General features: G+C 30.8%; 3 protein-coding genes across 7 annotated transcripts in view; 1 reads left to right on the top strand and 2 right to left on the bottom strand.

Annotated features, from left to right (window-relative positions):
* Retn (retained) overlaps positions 1-13,202 on the top strand; it is a 65,242-nt gene extending 52,040 nt beyond the window's left edge. For 4 of the 5 annotated variants that reach the window (XM_074243367.1, XM_074243364.1, XM_074243366.1 and 1 more), the window contains 3 exons: positions 8,555-8,738; positions 10,426-10,745; positions 11,406-13,202. In XM_074243367.1, coding sequence (XP_074099468.1) covers positions 8,555-8,738; positions 10,426-10,745; positions 11,406-12,076 — 1,175 coding nt within the window. In that variant the 3' untranslated portion in view covers positions 12,077-13,202. The remainder of the gene's footprint in view (positions 1-8,554; positions 8,739-10,425; positions 10,746-11,405) is intronic. The other variant, XM_074243365.1, reaches the window with a different exon arrangement.
* Positions 12,527-15,625, bottom strand: Ada (adenosine deaminase-like protein). Its single transcript, XM_074243369.1, has 7 exons — positions 15,475-15,625; positions 15,292-15,413; positions 15,012-15,203; positions 14,706-14,943; positions 14,510-14,645; positions 14,312-14,412; positions 12,527-14,248 (listed from the first exon to the last, which is right to left on the bottom strand). Exons 1-7 carry the CDS (start codon positions 15,505-15,507, stop codon positions 14,060-14,062), a joined length of 1,011 nt encoding a protein of 336 aa, XP_074099470.1. The 5' UTR covers positions 15,508-15,625; the 3' UTR covers positions 12,527-14,059.
* Positions 15,626-15,822: 197 nt separating this feature from the next.
* On the bottom strand, positions 15,823-17,487 carry Atpsynb (ATP synthase subunit b, mitochondrial). Its single transcript, XM_074243376.1, has 4 exons — positions 17,332-17,487; positions 16,950-17,108; positions 16,305-16,657; positions 15,823-16,119 (listed from the first exon to the last, which is right to left on the bottom strand). Exons 1-4 carry the CDS (start codon positions 17,357-17,359, stop codon positions 15,943-15,945), a joined length of 717 nt encoding a protein of 238 aa, XP_074099477.1. The 5' UTR covers positions 17,360-17,487; the 3' UTR covers positions 15,823-15,942.
* Between the last annotated feature and the right edge of the window lie 295 nt (positions 17,488-17,782).

Genomic DNA, 17,782 nt, shown 5'->3' with positions numbered 1-17,782 from the left:
ACACCGGGGCTGACATAATCCGCCAAGTCTGATCCGGTGCATCCTCGCCCGATCTAATTTAATTATAAATTTCGCGACAAATTATTTTGTTAAATTTTTAGCAGTTATTATTTTAAATTTTCAGCTCGATCGTCACGCGTAACATGAACACGTGTTCGGTACAAACATTTTTTCGCTACACACTTGTGAACACGAGAGTGCAACGCGCGTGATGTCTATGTACACAATAATAATGTGTATAATAAGTGTAACGAACTCAACTCCATTGGTATCCTGTTTGGTTGATATATACATACATATGTACCTTTTTTCTCACATTACTTTTACAATTATTATTTCACTATTTTTTTTTTTTTTTTTTTAAATTAACTTAAATAATATATTTAATTACTCTAAAGCGGTGCTTTGATTTTTTTCTCTGTTATTAAATCTATTTGCTTGATAATTTTTACAATTAATAATTTTTTTTCTAGTAGAAGAAATTATTTTACCGGAAATAAAATTTTTTTATTTAAAAGATTATTTTTTAATTTAATTTTGGATAAAATGAAAATTTTTAACTGTTCTTTTTGAAGCAAGAACAATTTCTTTACTCAAAAATTGATTTAAGTTGAAATTATCTCAAGTTAAAAAAAAAAAAAAAAATATTTAAAAATATATTTATAAATGAATGACGGTGGAAAATTATAAAATTATACAACAAAAGTCTGGAAATTGAATAAAAAAATGAATACTATTGAGTATTTTGATTTGAAAGCACGTACAGCACTATAATACACAATGCAAATAAGAATGTATATTGAACGGGATATCGGTATTAAGTTCCGAGGTTAATTTAATTTTGCAACGAGAAATATAATCTACATACACAAATAAGTAGCAACAATATTGCGAAAATAGTATCCGCAAGAGTTTGATACCCCAGAAAAAGTAATAATAAAAAAGAAAAGACAGTTTATTTATTAACCACACGGTTTATTACTTTTTATAATAATTATCAGCTATAAAATTATACTACGCGTAATTTTACTCGAAGAAATTCCATAATTCAACTCCGCTCGGTAAGTTATTGCTAAATTAGCATATAAATTCCGATAAATAATAATGTTTATATTTATATTACCCAACTAAGCACTAAACGTAGCTCTGAATAATTTAATACGTCGAATTTGAAATGTTGAATAAAGAAAAATAAAATAATAGTATTGTTTTATTATAACTTGGTATAGTTTAAATATAGTCAACAAATAATGAAAACTGACGTTAAGAGAGTAATGAGTTATGGGATAGTGATGTAAGAAGCCGTAAAATAAATCTTGACAGCTGTTGTAGTGAGCAGTCTAGGATAAATACGTCTCTGGTGATGTCTTTCGTCCTTAAATAGTTACTCTTGCTATTAATAAAATACAGGTGAAAATTTATTTTAGAAAGTTTTATACTGAACAGAGTTTTTTTTTATCGATAATTTTTATTTATTTAGCTCTAATAAATACAATATTTAATAATAATAAAATTAAATTTAAAAATTCGCGGTCAAAATTTAAAACTCAAATCTCCCGGACAGAAAATAAAATGAAGAGCAATAAATCCCGATCGTTTTAAGTAAGTCGTTGTACTAGGACATAATAAAAATTGCCGACAAAAATTTAAAATATAAACTCTGCAGAATAAGAAGGTATATAATATATCTGAATATATAAATGAAATGCTTAAAGTATGGGTGCGTAGATGGGCGGATTTTGGTCACAGAGTCATTGTACATGACGGATGTCTTTGACGGATTGGTCATAAACCTTGGGGTCTTTTCTCGGAACCGGGGAAAGCGAATTCATATTTTTATTTGTATTTTGCTGCTGCAGGCTCAATGAGATTCAGAGGAATAAAATGAATGTATAGATGTATATTAAAAGAAGCACAGTACAGTAAAGAGGGGACCTTAGACTGTCGTGTTAAATTCTGGCGGATCGCTGTGGACCCAAAGAAGGCCCACCCGCTGACTGCGGGCCTTAAATCGGGATTATGTCAGGATTACGGATACACTACACACCAGATTGGTCTCCGAGCCTCCTCCAGACTCACCAATACTTGTATGAACATCTTTCAATCAGATAAAATATAATGCAAGCTCGTTTCACTTCCTAATACAACCATTAACCAATTTCAAATACTTAACACCAAAATGAGGAAGCTCTGGACTGTCAGTGCGTCCATCTCTGTCCAGTTTGGTGTCATTATTTTCTCCTTTGTTCGGCTCTCATATTATTGAGTCCCTCGCGGCGTTTTTGTACGATTGTTTCTCAAATCTCCGGTCTTTTAAGGATTTAAAACGCATAAAAGTATAATTTAGACGAATTTTAAGGTTTGTCAGCTTAAATTTCCTTTCTAAAAAAATTAGTGCAAGGCTTGGTTGTACAGAGTATGAGCGAAGCGATAAATTCGCACACGTACAAAAAGCCAAACAGAGAAAGAGAGAGAGAAATGTTGTTTATCGAGAAAAGCATTTAAACTCAGTGACGTTTGCACATTCTAGACAACCTGACGCCTTGTTACACCCTCGTGATCATTCGTTACACATCACTGACGTAATTGTCGAATTCTTGGTTCAGTTTAATATATAACTCCACTTGTATGTATACATTTCTGGCATACAAATGCTTGCTTCCATATATCAAAGGCTCTAATAATAATTTATTTATATAAATAAATTATTTTATGTTTGATGTTTTGTTCTACAAGGTACTCCAGTTTGTCTGTTTGATCAATTTTTTTTCACGCATCAATTTATTTTTTATTTAATCACCAAGCAAAAAGTAAAAATTATTTTGATCATAATAAAAATAATATATTGATATTAAAACGTCAATTTGTCACTAGCCAGTCAGGTGAATTAAAAAAAAAAAAAAAAAAAAAATAATAATAATAATAATAATAATAAATGATACTTGGACAATTACACGGTATCAAGTAGCGAAGGGTCAGGAGTGAAGGCGCCAGGTCTTTTCATGCTCGAGCCAACAAGGGAATGTGGATGGGGATGTAGAATCAAGACCGAGGGTATTTTATTCACCTCAGAGCTCTATAGCACTTGTTGCTACAAATAATCCTCAACTCCATTGAGAAGATCATTCCGATTACCGATCGCTTATCTGATTCACAGACCCAGATGACGATCAAAACAATAATTACGAATTACAATTAAGGAGGGAATAAAAAAAGCGAGGATAAAAATCGGCGGGATGGGTGCGGTTATAATTCCTTGTCTTTTTAAATTTAAAGATTCATCCGTCGACCTGGGTGGGCCTGTGTGATGTGCGTATATACCACATAACTTTATACACTTTTATATATACTCAAATGATATCTTTGGATGTGTAGAGCCGAGTATATTCTTCAGTATAATGGAAAAACATGGCGCAGTATGAGTACAAGTGAAGCCGCGACTCCCAACCGCGAAGAGGAGGACAATAAAATCTTCAAATAATATCCCGAGTAATAAAGTTAAACACGTGTGTGCGAAATTTAACAGACTGAGAGTCAGAGTTTAGTCGACGGGCATTATATTACGATTATTATATTGCGATTATTGCTCTCGGTGTCTTTGACGGATATTTTAACGACTGAATTGACAACTTTTTTGGTATTGGGTAGATGAAAGGACTCCTCAAATTTAAACGTTCCTTTTATTATTATTATAAATTTTATTTCACTAACTTATTAATAATTTTTTGCCTTAAAATTTCTTTTAAATAATAATAATAAATTTTTCCAAGTTGCGTCATTATTATTATCATTATTGAAATTGGTATAATTGTTGATTTATTTTATTTTTCATGTTCTAAATTCTCTTAAACGAGTTTATAATTCGTCTTAACTTGTAAAATGACGCTTACAAGCATCTGTAATGAAATGACTTTACTAGTACTTAAACATATGTGTAAGTGTATGTATTTGCAGCAGATCCACTCGAGTGGAGCTTGCCAACAACTACACCGCTTTGATGTGACACAAATAGCCAATTATCTCGCGATTTCAATCACTAAATCTAATGAATTAAAATGAATTACAATTTTCGGTATTTTCGATAAAATAAATCTCGTATGGGGAAAAATAAGACGTGTCACGTGTTAACACATTGTGTAGAGAAGCGAAGGTGGCGTGTCTCAGCGGGTAGGAAGAGCTTCATACACTAGTATTATACATATTATATATTGTGTAAGTAAAAGCGGTGGCGGGTCTTGTTGAGCGTGTTCGAGATCGAGAATAAAGTCAGCAAAGGATCCGTGAATGGTATGGGCGTCCTTTAGAGAAGTGTATAGTGGCACGAGTCACGCGGACACTCCTCTATATATCTTCTATACATTAGAAGTTTGTGAGAGTGTGTAAAACCAGTACGTCGGGGACTTTTCAACCAAGTCATCCAACTGAGAAGAAAACTACCTGTGCTGCTGTTTAGCTGTTATGTGACGTGTGTGGCACATGTCGTCGCTGCACGCGGGACATGCACTTTTATTCGAAATCCTGACATTTTTGATGATAAATATTTTCTTTTTTATTTTTTTTTTAAATTAAATTATTTTATAATTTTTTTTTTTTTAATTCAATTAACTTTTTTTTTTTTTTTTTTTTTTTTTTTTTTGTTAATTTTTAGTAAAAATAATTTTAAAAATCCTTTTGTTGTCTAAAAAACCATTTACCATCTCTACCATATGATTAAAAATTTTTTTTGATTATTTAAATGACATATTCAAGGAATTTTACGGTCTAAAAATATCAAAAAAAAAAAAAAAAAAAAATCTAATTAGAACGCCGACATACTTTTTCCACCACATACTTCAAATAAAGCAAATTTTATTATTCTAGAGCCCTGTAAGAGCCAACAAACTTGCAAATGTGTGAAATAAAACTTAAATACGTTGTCTCCTCGTTGACGTTGCCCTGAACGAATCACGAGTGACAGTAAACCGGCGACACGCAATAAATTATCACGAAATTTCCGCGAAATCCTAACGAGATTATAAAGCAGATTGTAGTGGTATTATAATCTTAAAAGTTAGTAACATCTAAAGGCCCCTTTCTGGTACTCTTACCTATAAATTAAATACTTTGTATTCAAGCGAGTTAATATCCATCCCCAGCCCTTTAAAATAAATCCCCGAGATGCAGATCTATTTATAATAACGGTTGCGTCTCGCGATACAGCCGGCAAGGCAGTAAATGTCGTGTGTATTTCATACAGAAGAGCCAACAACTCCACCCTCAACTCCTCGATCCTCGCTGGCAATTCTCGCAATGCCAATTTCACATCACATCTTTTGCTTCACTGATAATACTCAAACACTAACAGTCTACAAAGTTTAAACCTTGGGCCTTGCAACAACCTACAACCTTAAGAGTAACTGCGAGACAGCCGCTCGTCATCATCAACATTTATTTTTATTATTTTACAAATATATTTCATCTCCGACAATAAAAACACCCCGCAATAACCGACAATAAAACATCAATTACTCAAATCCCTCCATTTAATTATAATTATAATTATAATTATAATTATAATTATAATTGTAATATTAAATTCGTTATTTATTGAGACAACCACCAAATTTATTTTTCTCTGTTTCTTTGTTGAAAAAAAAAAAAAATCAAACAGCTAGACCTTGTATTATTATTATTATCATCATTATCATTATTATTATCATTATATCGGAGGATATAGATCCATCCTATCCGTCTTCGATAGATTTTTTCAGGGTCGTCACGCGAGATTCCGCGAAAAGTCATTTCGCACTCCCCAAACTCAAGTTCTTTAGCACTCTCTCTTATGTATTAAATATAAATATAAATATACCGACTTTAAACTTGTATTATATCCGTGGGTTAATAAAGGCCTCATCTATACAACCCTACACTAAACATACGATATACTCCACTCAGTATCTCTAGTGAACCTGATCGTTATTAGATTGGACACTCCTTTCTTCTCGAGCCATCACAATAACCCATAAAATGTAACATTTTGTTTCGTATACCAATTACCCATCGGCCAACTTGCCTCGCCTTTATTCGCCGTCAACTTATCCACGCTTCCACACACGACCGGCTCGATCGAAGACTCCCGGGCCCAGAATTACCCGATCCGCTCGACCGAATGCGAGAAGCGCCGCGTAAGCGACATCTAGCGGTGAATTGTCGAACTAAACGGGCAGCCAGGCATTCATCGTCGAAATTAATGCCATAAGACCGCGATTCATTTTACGAGCTGGTTCTTGCTCTTATTTTTAACGTTGTGGCTTTTTCTTCATTCTCTAAAGCACTTATTACATATATTACATATATTGTAATGCTGGATGCCGCCGATTCAAGTGGATGCAAAAAGACATCCAGAGGAAATAAAACCCGGCAGCGAGACAAACTCATTTGCGGGCACAGATTTCGATTCAGTCTCTGTCTTCAGTTACTCTGCTCATACTTATGCCGGTTTAATATTGCACTGGCGGAGTAGAGCTGAGCGGGATAAAGAGCGAAACGTACCCACAGCCCACAGCGGGACACTGATGGTGGTGATGGTGATGGTGGTGGTGGTGGTGGTGGTGGTGGTGGTGGTGGTGGTGGTCATTATAAAAATAACTGCTGATTGGACGCCCTACCAAGAAAAGTCGTAATCGTATCCTCGATGTTAATGTTTCTGTTCCTCTCGACCGTTTGAGGGACACGAGTCTTTATTCCCTCCCTCAACTTTCTTTTGTATTACTGATTACTGTTCCGCAATATCTCTGGCTTCAGACAATGCCCTTCCTTTAATTACTTTTTTCTCTTACCTTCACCTCTCCCTTTATTCCAGACTATTTTTAAGTCCATTCTTTTGATTGTTAAGGAGGTTCCGGCAAATTATTTCATTTTTTTCTTCAATTCTTGCTAATTTTTTTTTCGACATTCTAACAATTATATAATTTTATGCCAATTTTAAATAAAAAAATTATTAAAAAGTAAAATTTATCTAAAAAAAAAAAAAAAAATCAAGGTAAAATAATATTTTTCCATAAAATGAAAATTTCACCACTAAAAAAATAAATTCAGATCAAACTATTTAAGTGTACTGTACTAGCAAGTGTTTATTTTATTTTAACACACAACCAAGTCAGCAGTTCGTAAAAAGCCCTTGTACAATCAGTATTCGAATCACGTTGTTCGCCATAAAAGCTTCTAGCAACAGCTACGGCTATTATATTGACGACCGCGGCGTTCAAACGTCTATACACTTGAGGTATACACAATATATAAACCAACTTACGTACTCAAAGAGAATATTTATATTCATATTCATACCCCAGATGAAAATATCTTAAAAACATAAAACAAAGCCCAGACTACAGCCATTATTACTAATACTTTTCTCAAAAATTATTTTCATCTGACAATTTAGTCAATTTAGTCGATTAAAAATAAACCAAATTTTATTTTCTACAATTTTATTCGCACGAAAGTTTAACGCTTCAACAGGCTTATCCTACTTTACATAATAACAGAAACTGACGGTGTATATCTTCATCGTCATTACAATTATTACAGTAATTATGTGTACTTTTTTTCGCGGATGTACTTTTAACCCAGCATCGTTCGCTGGAGGTTAAAAGTCTTAAGTTCGTGTTATGCAATGATATGTATGCAAAAGGGGGTGAGAATCTCAATGTACAATTCCGGTTTGAAGATACACGATTTTAAAATAAATATATTATTACAAACATTGGCAATTACATACATTGTATCAAAAAGTATCGAGTTTGTTCGCCATTTTGTGAGCGAGCATCGTTTTTTATTGTTGCATTTAGTGTATAACCACTAAACTGGTTGCCAGGGCGCGTATATCAACAATAATTGCAGGGCCAATAATAAAGCCGGAGGGGCCAAGTCTCGATAGCCCCAAATTGCCGGTTCCCCTTCTTTTCCTCCTCGAACACTTTTGTACTTATTATTATTATTATGTTATTTCTTCTTTCCACAAGAGCAACTTTGCAATGTGTTTTGTTGTTACTTTCTCTGTCGGTCTTTGCAACTGCTGGGATATGGTGGATCAAGGATTATCGGGCTCCCAGGGAACTAAACGCTGAACGACATGGCGTCGTCCTTTTGGAGCCTCCATGCTGCTTGCGAACTGTTTGCCGATAGAGAGGAGAATTAAATCTAACGGGGTTAAACAATGTGTAGATTTATATACAACAATATTGTTGGTGTACCTTTTAAATTGTTTGTAAGCTCATAAAACTATACGTTCCTCGCGTGATAGTCGCAAATTTGTTATTACTCTTGTTAACGCTCTGGTTCTTTAAAACCGGGCAAACTCGTTAAATTTTAAAACTTTCCTATCTACCTACCACGTGTCTATAGAGCTTAATATATTAATATATTCATTTATGTTTGTGTCTATTGATTTTATCTTAATCGAGTTATTATATTTTTTATTTTTATCTGTAAAATTTAAATTATTATGTTGAATTGTATTGATAATAATTTTTTTTTTTTTTTTTTTTTTTTTTTTCTTCTTCTTATTTTACAGGAACTCCAATCAATCGATTGCCTATTATGGCAAAGTCTGTTCTTGACCTGTACGAACTATATAATTTAGTGATTGCCCGAGGTGGTTTAGTAGACGTAATAAACAAAAAATTATGGCAAGAAATTATAAAAGGCTTACACCTGCCCTCGAGTATTACTTCTGCGGCATTTACTTTACGTACACAGTAAGTATTTAGATTTTAGATTAATATTATTATTTTTAATAATAATAAATTAATAAATTAAATAATTTATTTTTTAATAAAAAATAAACGGTGTAAAATTTAATATTAAAAATTATATTCTTTATAATTAAACGTAAAATTAATAATTATGATAAAATATGTAAATTATAAGTTTAACAAAGACATCAAAGGAAGAGTTGAGAATTCAATAGAGCGTAAAGCAAAAAGAACGGCGTTTAAAGAGTTAATGTCTTGATCCCAAGATAATTGATATGAGAGTGTCACGAGAAGCATATTAGTACTAGTACATGCTATAGTGGTGTGCTAGTAGTTTTGCGATGTTATATCTCATATCCCGCGGATGTCTCGTTGCTCGAATGATGGATGTACCACCGTCCCGACAGAATGTCGGACGTCACATACAAAGCGTCGCCGAGTTATTTTCATATGTGGAAACCCCGTCCTGGCCTATCTGCGCTCGTATATTGCCCTCAACCTCATATCAACGCGGTGAATAATACAACTTAAGTGAACCTCCATACACTAGTTAATAAACTTTTTTATTTATGCTTATTCTTGTTCTTACTTCGAGTTTCATCAACTGTATTTTTTTTTTTCTTCTTCATCCCCGTTACTGTCATGATTTTGCGAATCTCAATTCCTGTTTCATATATATTTAGAACTGTCATTCTGTCATCTGGTTGTCTGTTATAAGATTTTACTCTTAATCTATCACATATTTATATATTAATTATTTTTTTATTTATTTATTATATTAACGGAAATTAATGTCAATTTTTAGAATTAAAAAAAAAAAATTATATTTGCAAAAATTTTGGAGCAAAAAATTATTAATAAATTAGTAAAATAAAATTTCTAAATAATTAAAATAATAATAATACCTGTAGCAAAAAAAAAAAAAGCTCTAAATCTCTTAATAACAAAGACAAAATTCTAAGTATCGAGTTTGTTTATCCAAAAATAATAAAATACAAAATTAACGATCAAGTTAAAGTTTTAAATGTTTGATATAACAAAATATTTAATGTTGATTCAAACCCGTTTTTTCTGATTCTTTTGTAGCAAGCGGTTAAATGTTTATTATTGTTTCCTTGAGCCCAAGTGTAATAGTGCAAAAAGTAAGAAGTATGATCAAGAAGCCGCCAACTAAACTTACAATTGTTTAAAAAAAAAAAAATAACTTTAAAAATATATATTATAATTTAAATATTATTAAAACTCTTAGATCGGAGATCTTGCGACTAAACTTATATCTCTAATCTGGACACATTATAATACATATATTCCTAAAGCCTTTATATATTATAAATAGAATTATTATTCGGTTAGTTTTCTTGACAATAAATAAAAGATTTATAATTTTTTTTTCGTACGAGGCAAGATAGACACGTGCTGTAAAAGGTTTTTGCTTTGGGTTTACTAGTTTATCTCTTAGCCTGAGTCTGCCAGACAATCGTAAAAAATGAAACGATCCTCACGCGAATTATAGGCTGCGGTATGCTTGAATTTATATATCTATAGATATAAATATAATCGATACAAAAAAAGAAACAGGCTCGTAACTTAAAAAATTTGAATTTAATGTTTGTAGGATAATTATTTAAAAATAAAATAACTTTTTAGTGATGAAATAAATGGAATAAATGAAATAAAATGTAATTTTTAGGTACATGAAATATTTATACCCGTACGAGTGCGAGAAGCGACGACTGTCGACACCAGCGGAATTGCAGGCGGCGATAGACGGGAATAGACGGGAAGGACGTCGCAGCAGTTACGGAGCCTACGGAGGAGGTAGTGGTGATAACATGGTACCACGCACCCCGAGCACACCTGGTTCATTGGCACTGCATGCACAAATGTCACCGCTATCTTTAGTATCTGCATTGGGGCAGCACCACGGGGCTCAGGCGATCGCTAACGGCAGCACAGCACACACACCTCTGCCATACCATCCTCATCATCCCCAACATCAGCAAGCCGCCGGTAATTAATTCCGTTTGCACCACACTAACTTTCCCTATCTCTCTAATAGCTTTTTCGTTTCCTTTTTTCATTTATATCATTAATTATCGCTATGTATTTAACTAAAACTCCAGTTTATTTTAAATCCGGCGCTTGAGTCTTTGCCCTCCCCGGAGATGATCCGAGCCGAGCTGTAATTGATTGTACGATACGCCAAGAGGCAGGCGTTAACGGATGACTCGCGCTAACGAGCATTCCTCAACTTTTTACATTATTCTTGTACATCTTTTTACTCCTATACTTATATATACGCTTACACTTACTGTTTTTCCATTATACAATTTTCTTAATAAATTATAAATTTTATTTGCATTCATTTTTATTAATAAAAATTAGACTTAAAAGTTTTTGTCTAAAAAAATTTTCTTCAATTAAATTCATTTTTTTTTAAAAAAAACTTATAATTTATTTAATTACATTAATTATACCTTCACTAAAAAATCATATTCATTTAACGCAAAATTTCATCTGGGATAATTACAATAATTACAATAATTACAATGCTTTAATTAACAAATTGTTTACATTTATTTAAATTTACATTTAAAATAAAAAAAAAAAAAAACTTGAATTAAAAATAACTAATAAAAAAACTATTATTAACAAAATTTTATTATTCAGGGTTGATGGCGGGTGGACCGCCGGCTGATTTTGACGCTCGTGTAACAGACTATCTAAAAATGCTTCACCGAGACTTTAACCGTGGAACAGGAGCAACCTCGCCGCCGTTAACGCTCAAGCACCAGGGTTCTCCAGGAGGTTCGCCACCACGCGAGACAAGAGACGCGCTGGTCGAGATGTCGAAGCTGACCTTCTGGAACATGTACAACAACCCCTTGTACGGAGGCCTAGCCCAGCCGCAGATGTCACCCCAGACCTCGCACTCTCCACACCCACAGGCAACGAGCCCGGAACCGCAGAGGGAAGCCCTCGACTTGGGCCTCCGCACGTCTCCGACCTCGACGTCGCCGTTGCGCCACAACTCGCCCTCCTCCGGCGGAAGTCTCCAAGTAAAGAAAGACCGGGACTCCCACGAGCCCTCCGCACTCAGCTCCCAAAAAAGGACCCTCTCCGAAGACGAGGGGCCTCATGACAAAGTGCCCGCCCTTCCCGGGACTCATATCAAGATCTCGAACCGCGGAGACGGCAAGAACGGCGACAACTCCCTTGCCGTCAGCATGGAGATCAACGGTATGATGTACCAAGGTGTTCTTTACGCACAAAGCGACAATAATAATAAATCTATCAGTATGAATAATAATAACAATAAAACAAGGAGTTTAGTATCGTGAATTTTCAATTAATTTTTTTTTTTTTTTTTTTTTTTTTTTCAATTAAATTATTATAATTAATCGTTAGTTTCGTTTTAAAAAATTTTGCTACGATAGATGCTATTTTAATTTAGTTATTAATTATTTTTTAATTAAAAGTTTTAAATTCTTCGGTGAATCCTGATAGTGAATTTTTTTTTATCATTCAATTTTTATGTTGCTTTTTATATGAAATAAAAAATATATTACGTTAGAATTAGCAATCACTGACAAATTTTAATAATTTGAAAATGATTATTAGTCCACTGAAATTACTCTTTACTCTCGTAAAATCTCAGTCGAAAGTTACTTTGAACAACGCATAAGAGTAATTTTAGTGGACTATATTTTATTTATTTAATTTTGTCATTTGAATTTAATTTTATTGAATCTCTGTTATTATAATTATTAGTATTTACGAAAAAAAAAAAAAAAAAAAAAAAAAAAAAAAAAAAAAAAAAAAAAAAAAAAAAAAAAAAAAAAAAACGAAAACGAAACAATAAAATCATATTTTACTTAATATTAATATTTAGATTTTTTTGACTCATCTGTACATTATTTTCTATCCATTTTCATAATTATTAAAACACATCACAGAAAAAAAATTTTGATTTATTAAATTTATAAAAATCAATTCAGTAAAATCAAACTTTTATAATTTATTTATTGTATCTAACATTAACAATTGACAATTGATATATAAATATCATTAATTAACAAGTAAATAATTAATCTTTAAAGAATTACTGATATTAATATAATAAATAATAATCCATGCATTTTATCGTAATTATACTTTTATATAAATCATTATCAATTTGTACATTTTGTTCACATCACTAGCTGGTAATTTATCACTTATCAGTTTAATTAATTAGTAGTAGCGTTATAATTATTATAATTACTTCTAGTAAAAATAATTACTAATTAATAATAATAATAATCATCATCCTTATATTTAATAATAAACATATTAATCTATTACATGTAACGCGATAAAGGCAATCGTTGTCTTGCTTATCGATAAGCTTGTAAATATTTAGTCAGCCAATTAAATGAATTATTAATTAATTAATAAATAAATAAATAAAATAATCATTACAGTAAATTGTATTTTTTTTATTGTTATTTTTAATTAGTTACAGGATTTTTTTCGAGCATTAAGTAAAAATATTTCTCTTTCGTTTTTACTCAATGCTTGATAAAAATAATTAAAAAAAAAAAAAAATCGCACATTAATTTTTTTTAATATTAATATAAATTGTGAATGTTTTTGATTAAAGGATTAATAAAAATGACTTATGTAATAAAGCTAACAAGGCTAGCCAAAAAAGACTGTTATGTAAGTTTATTGTTTAAACAAAAATCATGTCATTTTTTTAATTTATTTAAAGACGGAATTTATTTCGAATTTAATCATACATTACTTAAATAAATAATTCATTGCATATTTGTAAATTTATTCACTAGATTTCTTTAAAAAAAAAAAAAAAAAAAAAAAAAAAAAACTTCGTATAGTAATTTCAATTATTATAAATACGAGTAAGAATTTATCGCTGTAATGATAATTATTTAATTTATGTAAGTGAAGATGGAAAAATTTTTTTATCCGAGTAATTTAAAACTCGGGTTGCTGTGGAATGCAATATTTAATTTTTTATCGTTTTAAAAATAAGTTTATCAATTAAGATCACTGATAATATTAATAATTATAAAGATTTAATAATAAAGTTAAAAAATAAAAGGCATTTTGTTAATTATTTTAAATTGTATTGTTAAAATGCCTGAATATATAAATATATACCTTAAAATAAATATATCGAGTATAAATTTATTAGAAGATTATAATTAGAACGAGTATGATGTATCAAAATATTATTCTTTTTTAAGTCGCTATTCTAAGTTACTTGATTTGTAAATCAATGTACGCTCCATAATAAAGAAAAGTTATTAAAATTGTAGATATTATTTAATAATAGTTAGCTTGTTGTCAATAGTAGCTAGTAATTTTTCTTTTTCTTGCTGGCTGATGAACGCAAACTCGACTGAGGATCTCACCAATTTTTTCAAGTCTTCTTTCGTTAAATTAAATGTGTCAGCCGCTAATTTGTACTCCTGGGATAGTGTCGTGTTAAATACTCCCTTGTCGTCAGTCTGAAATAAAATATTTTACGATTATAATTAAGGATTTAATATTTAAATAAATAATTTACTCACTGCAAGACAGAGCGGATGATTCGCTTGGTACAAATATGAAAATTGATGTTCTGATAGTGAAGGGACTGTTTCACATTTTAGATTTGATGTAAGACATAATTCTGTAAATTAAAAATTTTAATAGAGCTTAAATTAGCAAACTAAAAATTTTTTTATTTAAATTATTAGCAATTAATATAAAATTAAAATAAATTTTACCAACTGGTATTTTGGATTCAATGAGCTTATTAAATAATTTCAAAGTTCCGCTCAAATTTGGATGAATATTTGTACAGTGACCCAATCTGTCAGGTTTAAATTCCAAAATATCCATAACTTCTTTCTCATTTGGAACCTTTTAAGTAAATTATAATTATTATCAGATTAATATAATTTTTTTCTTTAATAAAAATACCTCAGCACAGTGCGCAGCAATTTTGAGTCCAAAATCTCTGGCACTCTTTAACAAATTTAAGCAAGCGTCTCCTTGAGTTGGATCTCCACTTAAGTCAATCCCTACAACACACTCTGGATATTTTTTGTAGTACTCAATAGCTAATTTAATATTTTCTTCGGCGTCTTTGAAGCCGTTTTTGCGGTTCACTGAAACTAGGAGCTTTACTGTGATACCTGGAGTAGTTTTTTTTGAATGTCTGAAAGAAAATAATTAATATCATAAAATTGAATAAAGATGACAGTTGTTAGTATATTGAAAACTTACTCAATAGCTTTTATGATGGTGTCAATGTACTCATTTTTAGTCATTTTACCCTCGACATACCTTGGAGTGCTTCTCAGCTCCAGGTAAATTACATTGTCATCATTAAATTCATTAATTACGTCACAGGTTGTGATGAATAATGCTTCGGTGGTATTAGTTACCGAGTGAACAATGTCAAATATTTTGAAACATCTAAAATTAAATATATTTCTTTTTATTTTAAATATTTTATAATAATAATAATAATAATAATAACAACTTGATTTATTAAAGTACTTACTCTTTTAAAGAAACCGATGAATCAATCCGACTTAATTCATCATTAAAATTTTTATTATTTAATTCACTTAATTTGCGAATAGTTTTTTGTGACACTGATCCATTTAAATGGGCATGAAGTTCCTAAAATAAAATTAATTTATCAAAATAAATATTCTTTAAGCATTAAAAAAGGATTACTTACAAGCTTTGGCAACTTTTGACAAAATAAATCCATGTTAATATTACAAAATTATTTAAATAAAAATTGTTGTTTGTAACCGACAAAAAGATAACTAAAGTCACTAGTGTATAGTAAATTTTATAGGTTACAAAGCGCCCTCTAGAAAAAAAAAAATCTAAGAACTAAAATTAAAAATCGGTGGTAATAAATATTTAATTGTTAATAAAAAAAATTAAACAATAAATCACTGTCTATCAGGATCTTTATTGATCAATTTTTAATTACCGATAACATGACAGTGTGGTTGTAAATCTTAAGATAAAAATTTTACAAGTGTTTAGTCTAACAAATAAACTAAACGACAGAAAATAAAATAATTAATTAATAATTCTATATTTATATTTTCAATCAGCTTTTTTCATCTATTATTCAAAGATCAACTTGATACTTAGCAATTGGATTACAATTTTAAACAATTTAAATGAGTGCTTATGATCGCGGAGCGAGAGATTGTAATTCGCTGATACACTGTTGCAAAGCTGCTTTTTCTTGATCTGGTGAGATTGACTTCACCACGTTGTTGATTATCCATTGAGTCATATGTTTCTGGGCAATTCTGCGCTCAACATTTGCAATTTGCAATTGGTAGTCCAATCGTTTTTTCACCTAAAAAATTAATGACAATTTTTTAAATAAAATTAAATAATATTAATCAAAATATTCTAATAAAAAAAATATTACATTAAATTCAGCAGTCACTTGAGAATTTTTTAATTTTATTTACAAGAAATTTTTTTCTAAAAAATTGAATTTTTAATTTTTCTCCAAAAATTAATAAAAAAATAACAAACCTCATTATAAACAGTGAATGCGCGCTCCCGGTAACAAGCTTCAATCTGAGTCTTGATGTTTTCTTTTTTGGCATCCATGATCAACTGCTGAGCTTCAGACCTCCATTGCTCAAGCTTCTCGTGTTCAATGCCCTGTTCGTAGGCAGCAACGGAGTCAGTACGGGTCCTCTTGACCGCTTCTTCATCCTTTTCCATCTCAGCGTCCAAGTACTTGGCCATAGGAGGACCGGCGTTCTTTACCACAACGATACTCATCACTAGACACGCAATACCGGTGTAGTACTCGTGCTCCATTACGTAAAATTCTTTGGATACCAGGTATGTTGACAGTCCCAAAGCGAACATGTATGGACCTGGATAAAATTGTAAATAAAAATTATTAAACGTCTAGAAAATTATTTTATTTATAATTTTTTAAATAAATTTTTCTGGCTATACTTTATTTGTTAAAAAAAATTACATTAATTATTTCTTTTTTTTTTTTTATTTTTACATGTGTAATTTTTTTTATGAAAAAAATATTACAAAAAATAAAAAAAAAAAAAAAAAAAAAAAAATTGATAACAAAATTAAAAAATAACTTTTAAATTAATTATTTTTTAATAAAAGGGAATTAATAATAATATTGATTAGATTAATACGTACCAGTGTATCCAGTTTTGTTGTAGAAAAATTGGAACCATTCCTCGGGAATAAATCCATGACGAACTGGGTCCGGGTAAAGTGGACGAGTACGTCTTTGAGGTTCAATCGCCGATGACGATGCTTGGACACGTGTTAGTGCGGGCAAACGTGTTGCCAACGCTGAAAATTTATACAATCCAATTAATTAACTAATTTTAATTAGTTTTTGTTAAAAAGTTAGTAAATAAAAAAATTTTTTATTATTACATAATGGAAAATAGAGTGTGTAATATTTACAAAGTTTATGAGTGAAATTAAGTGTGATTTGAATGAGAAATTGATTGAAAAAATGTTGTTTAAGAAGTGACAGATTGAAGAGTTGATAATTTTGCTAATAATTTACCTTTTTGCAGAGCTAATCTTGACAACATTTTTGCTGGTTAATTCTCAGCAGCTTCACCGAGAACTGGGTGAATAAAAAAAAATATGGCTACCTAATGACATTTGTAGGATGACAATGTGGTAATGTTTTATGTAACTAGGTGAGTTTCTAGGGAGTTTTTATTTTTTAATGGTGGGTAAATTATCGGCTGAGTAATTTTGAATACTCGCGCGCTTACAAAGGAATCCCCGCTTTTTTCATTATTATTTTAAATATTAAAAAAAACTATCAGAATTATGTAGCAATTAATTTTTTTTTATTAAATTAATATAAAAATATTTTTGGAGTGAAAAAATTTTTTATACAAAAAATAATAAAAGATCCCTGATAGCCAGCGCTTTCTCAGTAAGTGTTGACTCCCAGCAGTTACGGTTAAGTTATACATCAAGTTGGCGGTAATTCTTCACTCAAC

Source organism: Cotesia typhae, unplaced genomic scaffold (genome assembly GCF_013202065.1).
Source record: "Cotesia typhae breed Kobodo isofemale line unplaced genomic scaffold, CoteBio_Ctyphae contig_4, whole genome shotgun sequence".
Lineage (NCBI taxonomy): Eukaryota > Metazoa > Arthropoda > Insecta > Hymenoptera > Braconidae > Cotesia > Cotesia typhae.
This window is presented reverse-complemented; position numbering and strand designations above follow the sequence as displayed.

What these genes read in the sequence shown, in the direction of transcription:
- Ada (XM_074243369.1), bottom strand. Translation starts at nt 15,507, where the DNA reads ATGGATTTATTTTGTCAAAAGTTGCCAAAGCTT. An exon ending in GTCAAAAGTTGCCAAAGCTT is followed by an intron (nt 15,414 to 15,474) that starts GTAAGTAATCCT and finishes ATTTTATTTTAG; the next exon opens with GAACTTCATGCCCATTTAAA. An exon ending in TTGCTGCGCACTGTGCTGAG is followed by an intron (nt 14,646 to 14,705) that starts GTATTTTTATTA and finishes TTTACTTAAAAG; the next exon opens with GTTCCAAATGAGAAAGAAGT.
- Atpsynb (XM_074243376.1), bottom strand. Translation starts at nt 17,359, where the DNA reads ATGTTGTCAAGATTAGCTCTGCAAAAAG. An exon ending in CAACAAAACTGGATACACTG is followed by an intron (nt 16,658 to 16,949) that starts GTACGTATTAAT and finishes AATTTTATCCAG; the next exon opens with GTCCATACATGTTCGCTTTG. An exon ending in CATTCACTGTTTATAATGAG is followed by an intron (nt 16,120 to 16,304) that starts GTTTGTTATTTT and finishes TTAATTTTTTAG; the next exon opens with GTGAAAAAACGATTGGACTA.